The sequence below is a fragment of the Chaetodon trifascialis genome, chromosome 6 (genome assembly GCF_039877785.1).
Source record: "Chaetodon trifascialis isolate fChaTrf1 chromosome 6, fChaTrf1.hap1, whole genome shotgun sequence".
NCBI lineage: Eukaryota > Metazoa > Chordata > Actinopteri > Chaetodontiformes > Chaetodontidae > Chaetodon > Chaetodon trifascialis.
Window position 1 is genome coordinate 285,001 of NC_092061.1, and position 12,500 is coordinate 297,500.

The following is a 12,500-nucleotide window of genomic DNA, read 5'->3' on the forward strand; positions in this document are numbered from 1 at the left end:
TCTCCCTGTCTGCCTGTCTGTCTGTCTTGTCTGTCTCCCTGTTTGTCTGTCTCTCTGTCTCTGTCTGTCTGTCTGTCTGTCTGTCTGTCTGTCTGTCTCTCCCTCTCCGTCTGTCTCTCTGTCTCTCTCTCCCTGTCTGTCTGCCTCTCTGTCTCTGTCTGTCTCTCTCTGTCTGTCTGTCTGTCTGTCTGTCTGTCTGTCTGTCTGTCTGTCTCTCTGTCTGTCTGTCTGTCTGTCTCTCTGTCTGTCTCTGTCTCTGTCTCTCCCTGTCTGTCTGTCAGAGGGAGCCCACAGTGGATCTGTTGGACTCGTTTGTGGATCACTGGAAGTCTATAACTAATTATTACATCGAGACGACAGGTGAGGAACTTTGATCTGCCGTCACACTCTTACCTGTCACTGCCCGATCAGCCAATCAGAGCGTGTGTGTGTGTGTGTGTGTGTGTGTGTGTGTGTGTGTGTGTGTGTGTGTGTGTAGATGACAGTCGTCCAGTCAGACAGACAGACATCCCCTGGCATCTCAGACAGATGTTGGACATCCTGGTGTACGAGGACAAACAGCAGGTAACTCACACGCTTCATCCTTCCTCACCTCATCCTCATCCTCAGTACCGAGTATAAATACACCTCAGTGTGTGTATAAATACACAGTGTGTGTATAAATACACAGCGTGAGTTTAAATACACCTCAGTGTGTGTATAAATACACAGTGTGTGTATAAATACACAGCGTGAGTTTAAATACACCTCAGTGTGTGTATAAATACACAGTGTGTGTATAAATACACAGCGTGAGTTTAAATACACCTCAGTGTGTGTATAAATACACAGTGCGTGTATAAATACACCTCTGTGTGTATAAATACACAGTGTGTGTATAAATACACCTCAGTGTGTGTATAAATACACAGTGCATGTATAAATACACCTCAGTGTGTGTATAAATACACAGTGCATGTATAAATACACCTCAGTGTGTGTATAAATACACAGTGCATGTATAAATACACCTCTGTGTGTGTATAAATACACAGTGCATGTATAAATACACCTCAGTGTGTGTATAAATACACCTCAGTGTGTGTATAAATACACCTCAGTGTGTGTATAAATACACCTCAGTGTGTATATAAATACACAGTGCATGTATAAATACACCTCAGTGTGTGTATAAATACACAGTGCATGTATAAATACACCTCTGTGTGTGTATAAATACACAGTGCATGTATAAATACACCTCAGTGTGTGTATAAATACACAGTGCATGTATAAATACACCTCTGTGTGTGTGTATAAATACACAGTGCATGTATAAATACACCTCAGTGTGTGTATAAATACACCTCAGTGTGTGTATAAATACACAGTGCGTGTATAAATACACCTCAGTGTGTGTATAAATACACAGTGCGTGTATAAATACACCTCAGTGTGTATATAAATACACAGTGCGTGTATAAATACACCTCAGTGTGTGTGTAAATACAGTCAGACTGCATCCACAGACGCGTCGCAGTTAGACAGTGCTTCCTGATCTGCTCAGGTGTGGTCCAATCAGCAGTGACGTTCCTCCATGTATACAGTATAAGTGTATAAATACACAGTATATGTACACTACCGCTCAAAAGTTTGGGATCACTTGCAAATCTCTTTGTTTTCCAAAGAAAAACACATTTTCATGCATTTCACAAACAATTAAAATTAATCAGATGATTTCCAAAGAATGATCTACATTCTTGCACAGAGGCCTACAATCAACAACTGTCAGTCCTCTGCATCAGTCTCCTGGTGTGGCTGCTAATCCAAGTTAATCATTTTATAAGGCTAATTGATTATTAGAAAACCCTTTTGCAATTGTGTTGCACAGCTGAAAACCGTTGAACTAATAAGGGAGCACAAAAGGGAGCATGGCATTCTTTAGGTTAGTTTATTGTCTGAAGCATCAGCAGTTGTTTGTTTGTTTACAGGCTCGAAATGGCCAGGAAGAAAGAACTTCCTTTAGAGACCCGTCAGTCTGTTGTTGTGCTTAGAAAGGAAGGCTATTCAATGCGAGAAATTGCAAAAAAACTTAAAATCTCTTACCATGCTGTTAACTACTCCCTTCAGAGAGCAGCACAAACTGGGTCTAACAAGGACAGAAAAAGGAGTGGGAGGCCCCGATGGACAACTGTGCAAGAAGACAAATATCTGAGAGTGTGTAGTTAAGACAAAGACGCCTCACAGGTCGTCAACTGGCAGCTGCACTAAATAGTACCCGTCAAACACCAGTGCCAGTATCAACAGTGAAGCGGCGACTTCAGGATGCTGGACTTCATGGCAGGATTGCCAAGAAAAAGCCATATCTCAGACTGGCCAACAAAAAGAAAAGACTGAGATGGGCAAAAGAGCACAGGCATCGGACACTGGAAGAGTGGAAGAAGGTGTTGTGGACAGATGAGTCCAAGTCTGTGGTCTTTGGATCAAACAGAAGAACATTTGTGAGACGCAGAACAAATGAAAAGATGCAAGAACAGTGCTTAATACCATCGGTCAAGCATGGTGGAGGCAGTGTGATGGTGTGGGGGTGCTTTGGAGGTGGTAAAATAGGAGATTTGTACAGGGTGGAAGGGACCTTGAGGAAGGAAAGCTATCACTAGATTTTGCAAAGCCATGCCATACCCTGTGGACAGCACTTGATTGGGGCCAGTTTCATCCTACAACAGGATAATGACCCAAAACACACCTCCAAAATGTGTCAGCAATATTTAAAGAATAAGCAGTCAGCCAGTCAGACTGTAATGAGTGGCCAGCACCGTCTCCAGATCTGAACCCTATTGAGCTGCTGTGGGAGCAGCTTGACCGTAAGGTACGGATGAAGACCCCATCAAGCCAGTCCATCTTGTGGGAGATGCTCCAGGAAGCATGGGGTGAAATCTCATCAGATTACCTTGAATTATTGACAGCTAGAGTGCTCAAGGTCTGCCAGGCTGTGATTGCTGCAAAAGGTGTTTTTTTTGATGAAAGCAAAGTCTGAAGTACACATTCATCATTTCCATTAAAATCATTATTTCTAACTCTGACAATGTCATCATGTCCTGTTCATTTCATTTCCTATTCAGGCTAATCTCATGTATGTTTCCATGGAAGACAAGAAAATTTCCAAGTGATCCCAAACTTTTGAGCGGTAGTGTATATATATATATGTATATTTGCATGTGTAGAATCAGCAGATATTTCCAGAAATCAATGAAACTGATCAGCTCAGACATTAAATATATTGGCTTTGTGCTGTTTTCAGGTGACTTTGTGTCAGAGAAGATCAGCAGGTGATCACTTCCTGTTAGCGTGTGATGAGACGTCGTGTTGGCGGTTAGAAGCGTCACGTGTGTAAAGTGTCCGAACACATTTTAGAAACGATGGAAACGGGAGAAATCAATGTTCAGAGCAGCTGATTAAAGAAAGGTCAAAGGGAGTGGAAGGACACAGCTGACATGTCTCCTGGTGTCTCGTGGACAGGCTGCAGGTGAGACGGGACCATGCACTGAGTATCTGCTGCAGCACAAGCTGTTGGAGACGCTGTGCACTCTGGGAAAGGCTCAGGTAACGCTCACCTTTTCTGACTGAGCATCACTCCATGCTTCATGCTACGCTCGGCGTGTCAGCGTCCTCCTCGTCTTCTCCCTCTCAGTATCCTCCGGGGATGGTTCAGCAGGTCTTGCTGTTCTTCTCCAAGCTCTTGTCTCAGATGCAGAGGCCTCTCCTGCAGCTGGTCAGTGTCCACAGACCTGTTCAGGTAAATGCCTCACACCTGCCTCAGGTGGTCAGGGTGACACCTTTATGAGCAATGACTGTGCTGATGATGTCGCTGTCTCACATCACCTCTGTCCTGCCCCCAGAAGCTGATTCGTCTCTGTGCACTTCCTGGTTCCCACACTGAGAAGGAGGAAGCTGAGTTTTTATTGGCCGTCTGCTCCAGAGTCAAACAGGATCCGCACGCGCTCAGATACGTCTTAGCGGTAAGGGAAGGCAGCCTGTCAGCTGACTGCAGACAGCTCTCACACCAGCGTGTGACTCCCCAGCTTCAGCCAACTGATCTGCAGTAGAGTTGGGAGGTATCCAGATTTTGATACCGTCAAACTTTCCCCACGTTTTCCCGGTACACGGTATTACCACGACTAATTCAAAATCACTTTGCAGGGCAGCGTGACGTGCGCGCAGTTCAGACGGTCAATGCTCACGCTAAGCAGCACCAGTCTGAACTTGTAGCAAACCAGAATGACGGAGAGCTCAGTTCAAAGCCTCCACCAAGCATTGGCACCCACACGAAACGTAATTCAAACCCCATGAAATATGTGCAATATGTGTGATTATATGTGCGTGCAACGAAAGCACGAAAACAGCACACGTCAAAGGAACTGCATCTGCTGACTTCACCACTTCACGCAGACCTCAAAAGCCCGGTATCATATGAAAGCAGAGAGTCTGATGATGATGAAGATGTCTGCCTCCTCACTGTGCGATGGAAACTGGGCGAGCTAGCAGCCAAAGAGGAGCAGAAACACCTTTGCTGAGTCGTACAGTACGTCTTACCTTTGCTGTTTTGAGGTCAGAAGTTACATTCAGCCTGAAAACACGCTGCTAATGTCTCCTCCTGTGACTCTGCGTTAGTTTGACATCAATCACGAAGGTCCTGCTTGTTTACATAAAGAGGAGGGGGTTTCTAGAGTGGAGGGGGCGCTCTTCATGCAGTAACCTATCTCTGGGTTACTTCCTGCTGGATCCTCATTGGTGCTTCTATGGTGAATGTGGGCGGGTCGCTGAGCTGTTGACCGGTGTAACCACAGTTAGTTTCAGCGCTGCGTCTCACAGAGGACTCTGCTGAGCAGCCCCAAGTCTGATTTCACTCTTTTATTTGCATTTCGTCCTTTTATGAGAGCAAAGAACAACAGCAAGCAGAAAAAGGCTGAAAGTGTTTTCAACAGAGGAGTTTCTCCGTGTGTTTGGACGAGATGACGGTCCTCCGCCCATATGAGCGCCTGCACATACCTGTGTTAAAACACCTGTAAACCTGTTCTTTTTGTAGCACGTACTTTTACACAGTAACCTTTTTTCTCGAGTAAAAATTCAACCAGATACATTGAACGGAGTGGACTTCATTTTTGTTATGACGATGCTGCAGTTATGTTCGACCCTTATAGACCTGTATGCGCAGCATTTTTTAATGACGCTAATGAAACTGATACCGTTGCTATTTTTAGATACCGCGGGATACCTTATTACCAGATTACCGCCCAATCCTAGTCTGCACAATGCATGTGGGTAGATCTGATTCGATTCAGTGTCATTTCTGTCACCGCTGACACTGACTGGACTCACCGATTCCCCGCGAGCGGACAGCTGGAGTCGCAGCGTGAAGCTAACGATGAGGAAAGATCTGTGGTTCACGTCCAGCAGACAAACACGTGTTTACACAGCAAGCTAATGCTACAGAGCAAGCTAATGCTAACTAACAAGCTAATGCTAACTAACAAGCTAATCCAGCTGCTGAAACAAGCTGAGTGATGACTTCCTGCACACGCTCGTCCTCCGTCTCCTCTGCTCATTCACGTTGACGTGAAGGAGGAAGCACAGATGATGTCAGCACTGAGTTCAGAGCGAAGCTGATGTCTGCGGCGAAACCACCTTCAGTGTCCTGAGACAGCGGACGCAGTTCGTCCTCCAGTGAATACAAGCCATGCAGGTTGTCTCTCCATCATCAACACTGGATAAAACCTGAAAAGAATAAAGTAATCGCTTCCTCAGATGGAGTGGACGATGACGGTCACCTGGCTGCAGGACATGTCCTGCATGGACGTGGTGTCTGCCGTTGTTTTGTTGTTGTGATGCTCGTTGACATTTTAGTTGAAAAACCATAAATTGTTTATCTTGCATGATGTGTGACCTTTCAATCAAAGTCTGATCTGACAGGAAGTGAATGTTTCTGTGACTTCCTGTTGGAAACTGACCGCAGCCCTCTGTCACTGTGTCAGAGTTTTCAGATTCAGGACCCATCAGCAGCCACGACGCCCACCTCTCACCAATCACAGCACTGCACACAAGCCTCCAATCACACAGAGCCACCACTGCCCTCCAGCCCTTCAGACTCATCTGTCCAATCAGAGCCGGACCTGCTGTCAGTTCTGCTGCAGCTCACCAAAAGTCAGGTCAGTTAACAGAACAGAACCACGTCACCCACACGGGGACGGCAGCCTAAGATCATGGACGTGGTCGTCGTGTTGACGTCGCCAGTGCGGTCGTAAACGCTCTTTTCCATGTTTCTCTTCTGCGGTTTTGTGGTGAGCTGCTGGCTCGTGTTTGCTCTAATGGGACTGTAAGAGCATTAGCAGTTGTAGCATTAGTTAACTGGTGAATCTGACTCTCATTTGTCACCTCTTCATTTTCTGAGAATCGTTAGGAAATGTCGTCGTGCGGTTGTCACGTAGGTCATCGGGCGGACACCGGGGGACGCGGTGCGGTCATCAGGCCGTCGTCGTGCTGTCGTGAGCGGTCATGAGGTCTCATCATGGTCTGCTCTGTCTCTCCACAGAGACCTCCAGTCAGTCTGAAGGCCTTCGAGAGCCTCCTGCTGCTGTCGTCACTCCAGTCTGGACATTCAGCCGAGATCCTGTGCCGTCACGCCCGGCTGGGAGAGCTGCTTGCCGGGAGGCTGCGGGAGCTTCACGCCCTGCTGCCCGTGGACGGTCTGGATCCTGGAGAGGTTCAGAGCTGGCCTCACACACCGTGGAGGTGAGCGCATGCTGCATACACACGGAGACGTGGGCTGTCCACATGTCCTCAGACATGAAGACACAGTTGTGGCTCCACAGTGACGTACCGACTTCAGGGGGACCTCAGGGTTCTGTTGTAGGTCCTGTGTGGTTTCTCGACGACGAGCTGGCGGCTGAGAGCTTCCGGCTGTGATGTCAGCGAGTCGAACGTGTCGGTCCATAAATTAAATCAGTCAGTCTTCAGGTGTTTCTGTTTCCTGTCATGTGGCAGAAGCGGAGCGCGTGCAGTGGTACTGAGTGTGTACTGACAGTAGTACTGCAGTACTTCTCTCTCTCTGTTTTCAGTTCTCAGTTCTCGCGCTGCAGCTCTGATCTCAGGTCAGAGTCTCCTGCGTCTGATCACATGACCAACTTCTTCTCCTGGTTCGACTTCTTGGATCACCTGATGAGAGAAGCACCTGAGGTCCGCGCGCACACACACACACACACACACACACACACACACACACACACACACACACACACTACTGAGAACGCGCATAGTACTGCTGATACTACAACCGCTCTCACTACTGTTAATAGGCTGTTGACAGTGTGTGTGTGTGTGTGTGTGTGTGTGTGTGTGTGTGTGTGTGTGTTCGCAGGTGTTAGCGGTGAAGCTAGCTCAGAGTGTTCATCAGCTGTGGTTGCTGGATGCCGTTCAGCCTCAGCTGCAGCACACGTAAGTCTCCACGTCGGTCCCTCATCGCTAATGCTAACAATTAGAAGAAGAAGAAGAATGATAATAACAATAATAATGATAATAACACTAATAATAATAATAACACTAGTCACGTGATACATGCTTGATCTGCATTAAGAAGGTATGTCAACGTGCGCTGTGGACCTGGTGGTCTTCTTCACCAAATGATTCTTAAATTACTGGAAAAGGTTTAGAAAAACATCAACCCCCAAACTACAAAGGTGTTAAGCTAGCATGGGAAAAAGCCTTTGGGGCACCTATTGACTGGGAGGTCTGGGAGGAAACAGTTAGGTCCTGGTTCACTATAACACAAGACATGCAGACACAGCTCATCTCATTCACAGTACTGAATAGGAACCATTGGACTCCAGCAGAAATGGCCGGGTTGGACTTGGGGACAGTGATGAGTGTTGGAGATGGTGCGTAAGTTCTATGAATGTGAGATGCTGTACAACCTTTGGCTGTCTATTATCCAATGTATTAATAAAGTACTGAAGGGAGAGTTCAGGGAGGGGCCAGCTTTAGTATTCTGGGTATTTTGCCGAGGAAATCCGGCCTGTCCACACAAACGTGCACATGGGTGAAACGAGCTCTTGCAACAGGAAACAGGGTAGTCTTGAGACACTGGAAGTCAGGAGAAAAGCTCAGTGTTAAGAAATGGAGATGAAGAAGCCAAGACAGCTTCTTTTCAACAACTTAGTCATACGATTAATAATAATATAGATCTGTTTTTGAAGGTATGGGCTCCTCATCTGGAAATGATTGGTAAGTGATGATCATGATGGCTAAAACCTGCATGCTCCCCCACGTCCATTTTTACCTAAGTCCAAGGAGTGGACACGTCATGTGACATTGTCCTGTGATGAACCTAACTGTCAAGAACGTGCATCTAATTATTACTGTATGATTATTATTTATTATTAAATGTATTATTTTATTTTATTTTCTTCTCTTATTTTTCATTCGGTGTATTTTGCTTATTACCGTCAGGTTTGTTCTGTTCTTCTTAAAATGCTGACTTGAACTCGTTTGCTATGTATGGATCTGCACACTGACTGCATTTAGAAAGAAAAGTCAATAAAGAAGTTAAATTAGAAAAAATGACTGGAAAAGGAAAGAAAACAACGTTACTCCAAATTTACCCCAAAGTTACCTCAAAGTTACTCCAACATTACTCCAACGTTACTCCAAAGTTACCCCAAAGTTACCTCAAAGTTACTCCAATGTTATCCCAAAGTTACCCCAAAGTTACCTCAAAGTTACTCCAATGTTATCCCAAAGTTACCCCAAAGTTACCTCAAAGTTACTCCAATGTTATCCCAAAGTTACCCCAATGTTACCCCAAAGTTACTTCAAAATTACTCCAACAATACTCCGTTACTCCAAAGTTACTCCAAAGTTACTCCAACGATACTCCAAAGTTACTCCAATGTTACCCCAAAGTTACTCCAACGATACTCTGTTACTCCAAATTTACCCCAAAGTTACCTCAAAGTTACTCCAACATTACTTCAATGTTACCCCAAAGTTACTCCAACGATACTCCAATGTTACCCCAAAGTTACCTCAAAATTACTCCAACAATACTCCGTTACTCCAAAGTTACTCCAAAGTTACTCCAATGTTACCCCAAAGTTACTCCAGCAGTCTTTAATGCGTGGCGTGTAGCTTGTGTGAGACGTAACGGTTGACGCTCATTTATTTTGAACGTGTGTTTGACCATTGCTGCTGTCATCAGCGGTGCATTGCATCATGGGATATTTGTCGGTGCGGTGTTGGCGTCACGCTCAGTAGGGTGTTGGTGTGAGGACTGGATGAGCTCGCCGATTCTCTCTTCTTCTGAACGGTCATCATGTCTCTGATGTACAGGTGTGTTTCTGTGGTTCAGGTGTGAGCAGGTGGTCCTGGTCTCGACCTCCCTCGTCTGTGCCGCCGTCAGACTCGTCCAGTCCTCCGTTCTGCTGGATCAGCTGGTTCGCTTCCTGCTGAGGACACATACTCTGACACACCTGCTGCTGCAGCGCTGCGACCACATCTCTGACCAGGTGAGTCCAGCTACAGGAGCCCTGCAGGGACAGAAAGACTGCAGCCAGTCAGCACAGTTTGAACATTGGAGGGTCTGTAGGCTCTGATCAGGACTGTTGGACCGTTTGGACAGTTTGGTTTGATTTATCAGCACAGCTGTGTATAAATAGAGAAATATACTGTGTGTGTGTGTGTGTGTGTGTGTGTGTGTGTGTGTGTGTGTGTGTGTGTGTGTGTGTGTGTGTATATAAAACCTTGAGACCACTGCCAACAAGCTGCATCACAAACCACAAGTCAAAGTGTGTCTCGCTGTCCTCAGATCAGTATGGCGTCTCTGTCTCTGGTGGAGGAGTTACTACAGAAGCCTCACAGGGACATTTTGGACGTCCTGGTGCTGAGCTTCCTGCAGAGTCGTAGTTACCTGTCTCCACCTGCTGCGGGACAGGAAGACAGACACACTGAGAGCAACGAGACCAACGAGGACAGCGAGTGAGTCCATCACGCCACATGACACGAAAACAGGAAATGACTTGACGAGAGAAATGACATCAGAAATGACATCACTGTTCAGGGTTCGGTGAGTCTGTCACATGATCAGAAAGCCTGACACTCAGGGGTTCCTAATATTCTGACCACCTCCTGTGAGCGTCTCAACCAGGCCGAGGATGGATGTTAGCGTGAGCATCAGGTGTTCCTAATAAAGTGGACAGCAATGCGTCCTCACGGCAGCAGAGTCACTGTCCAAGTCCTTTTTGTCTCACAAGTCTTTTCTTCATCTCGATCCGTTCATGTCACCATCAGACTGCAGGATCTTTGACCATCTTTGACTCTGTCTCTGTCTGTCTCTCTCTGCGTCTGTGTCTCTGTCTGTCTGTCTGTCTGTCTCTCTCTCTCTGTGTCTCTGTCTGTCTCTCTCTCTCTGTGTCTGTGTCTCTGTCTGTCTCTCTCTCTCTGTGTCTGTCTCTCTGTCTGTCTCTCTCTGTGTCTCTGTCTGTCTGTCTGTCTGTCTGTCTGTCTCTCTCTCTCTCTCTGTGTGTCTGTCTCTCTCTGTCTCTGTCTGTCTGTCTGTCTGTCTGTCTGTCTGTCTCTCTGTGTCTGTGTCTCGGTCTGTCTCTGTCTGTCTCTCTCTGTGTCTGTGTCTCTGTCTGTCTGTCTCTCTCTGTCTCTCTCTGTGTCTCTGTCTCTGTCTCTCTCTCTCTGTGTCTCTCTCTGTGTCTCTGTCTGTCTCTCTCTGTGTCTCTGTCTGTCTGTCTCTCTATCTGTCTCTCTCTGTGTCTCTGTCTGTCTCTCTCTGTGTCTCTGTCTGTCTGTCTCTCTATCTGTCTCTCTCTGTGTCTCTGTCTGTCTCTCTCTGTCTGTGTCTCTCTCTGTCTGTCTCTCTGCCTCTCTCTGTGTCTGTGTCTCTGTCTGTCTGTCTCTCTATCTGTCTCTCTATGTGTCTCTGTCTCTGTCTGTCTCTCTCTGTGTCTCTGTCTGTCTGTCTGTCTGTCTCTCTCTGTGTCTGTGTCTCTGTCTCTCTCTGTCTCTGTCTCTCTCTGCCTCTCTCTGTGTCTCTGTCTCTGTCTGTCTGTCTCTCTGTCTGTCTCTCTCTGTGTCTCTGTCTGTCTGTCTCTCTGTCTGTCTCTCTCTGTGTCTGCGTCTCTGTCTGTCTCTCTCTGTGTCTCTGTCTGTCTGTCTCTCTATCTGTCTCTCTCTGTGTCTCTGTCTCTGTCTGTGTCTCTGTCTGTCTCTCTCTGTGTCTGTGTCTCTCTCTGTCTCTGTCTCTCTGCCTCTCTCTGTGTCTGTCTCTCTGCCTCTCTCTGTGTCTCTGTCTGTCTGTCTCTCTGTATGTCTGTCTCTCTCTGTGTCTGCATCTCTGTCTGTCTCTCTCTGTGTCTGTGTCTCTCTCTGTCTCTGTCTGTCTCTCTGCCTCTCTCTGTGTCTGTGTCTCTCTCTGTGTCTCTGTCTCTGTCTGTCTCTCTCTGTGTCTGTGTCTCTCTCTGTCTCTGTCTGTCTCTCTATCTGTCTCTCTCTGTGTCTGTCTCTCTGTCTGTCTGTGTCTCTGTCTGTCTGTCTCTCTGTCTGTCTGTCTGTCTCTCTCTCTCTCTCTCTCTCTCTCTCTCTCTCTCTCTCTCTGTGTCTGTGTCTCTGTCTGTCTCTCTGCCTCTCTCTGTGTCTCTGTCTGTCTGTCTCTCTCTCTCTCTCTCTCTGTGTCTCTGTCTCTCTCTGTCTCTGTCTGTCTCTCTGCCTCTCTCTGTGTCTGTGTCTCTGTCTGTCTCTCTGCCTCTCTCTGTGTCTCTGTCTGTCTGTCCCTCTATCTGTCTCTCTCTGTGTCTCTGTCTCTGTCTGTCTCTCTCTGTGTCTCTGTCTCTCTCTGTCTGTCCCTCTGTGTGTGATCAGTGATCTGGAGGAGGACCCGTTCTTCTCTGACAGCTTGTTGTCTGACGGTCAGGTGCTCCTTCCTGCTCTCACCTCCTCCTCGTCCTGTGCTCCTCCTCCTCCCTCGGCAGACGTGGTTAACAGGTAAGGCTCACCTGTGTCACCTGCACCCCCCCCCCCCCCCCATGAATTTGATTTGTATTCTGTGAAGGATCTGCAGCCGATCAATATCGATCAGCGATGGCTTCATCCATTTGAAGCCTTCTGTTAATCATGAACATTATTGATTGATTGTTCTATCATTTTTAATATCTATTATCTTATCTTATCTTATCTTATCTTATGATTCTTAACAACAATAATAATAATACATACCAATAATAATATAATGAAGTGAACTGTTTATGCATGAGAGACAGACAGGCAGAGAGAGACAGACAGAGACAGACAGACAGACAGAGAGAGACAGACAGGCAGAGAGAGACAGACAGAGACAGACAGGCAGAGAGAGAGACAGAGACAGACAGACAGAGAGAGACAGACAGGCAGAGAGAGACAGACAGAGACAGACAGGCAGAGAGAGAGAGACAGAGACAGACAGGCAGAGAAAGACAGACAGGCAGAGA

General features: G+C 46.7%; 1 protein-coding gene across 1 annotated transcript in view; it reads left to right on the top strand.

Moving 5' to 3' along the window:
* Positions 1 to 12,500, top strand: part of fhip2b (FHF complex subunit HOOK interacting protein 2B) — a 28,215-nt gene that overhangs the window by 810 nt on the left and 14,905 nt on the right. Inside the window, exons 2-13 of the mRNA XM_070965338.1 lie at positions 282 to 360; positions 479 to 564; positions 3,499 to 3,582; positions 3,671 to 3,775; positions 3,879 to 3,998; positions 6,012 to 6,185; positions 6,569 to 6,768; positions 7,095 to 7,212; positions 7,394 to 7,470; positions 9,380 to 9,536; positions 9,836 to 10,005; positions 11,896 to 12,018. Of these exons, the coding sequence (XP_070821439.1) occupies positions 282 to 360; positions 479 to 564; positions 3,499 to 3,582; positions 3,671 to 3,775; positions 3,879 to 3,998; positions 6,012 to 6,185; positions 6,569 to 6,768; positions 7,095 to 7,212; positions 7,394 to 7,470; positions 9,380 to 9,536; positions 9,836 to 10,005; positions 11,896 to 12,018 (1,493 nt within the window). The remainder of the gene's footprint in view (positions 1 to 281; positions 361 to 478; positions 565 to 3,498; positions 3,583 to 3,670; positions 3,776 to 3,878; positions 3,999 to 6,011; positions 6,186 to 6,568; positions 6,769 to 7,094; positions 7,213 to 7,393; positions 7,471 to 9,379; positions 9,537 to 9,835; positions 10,006 to 11,895; positions 12,019 to 12,500) is intronic.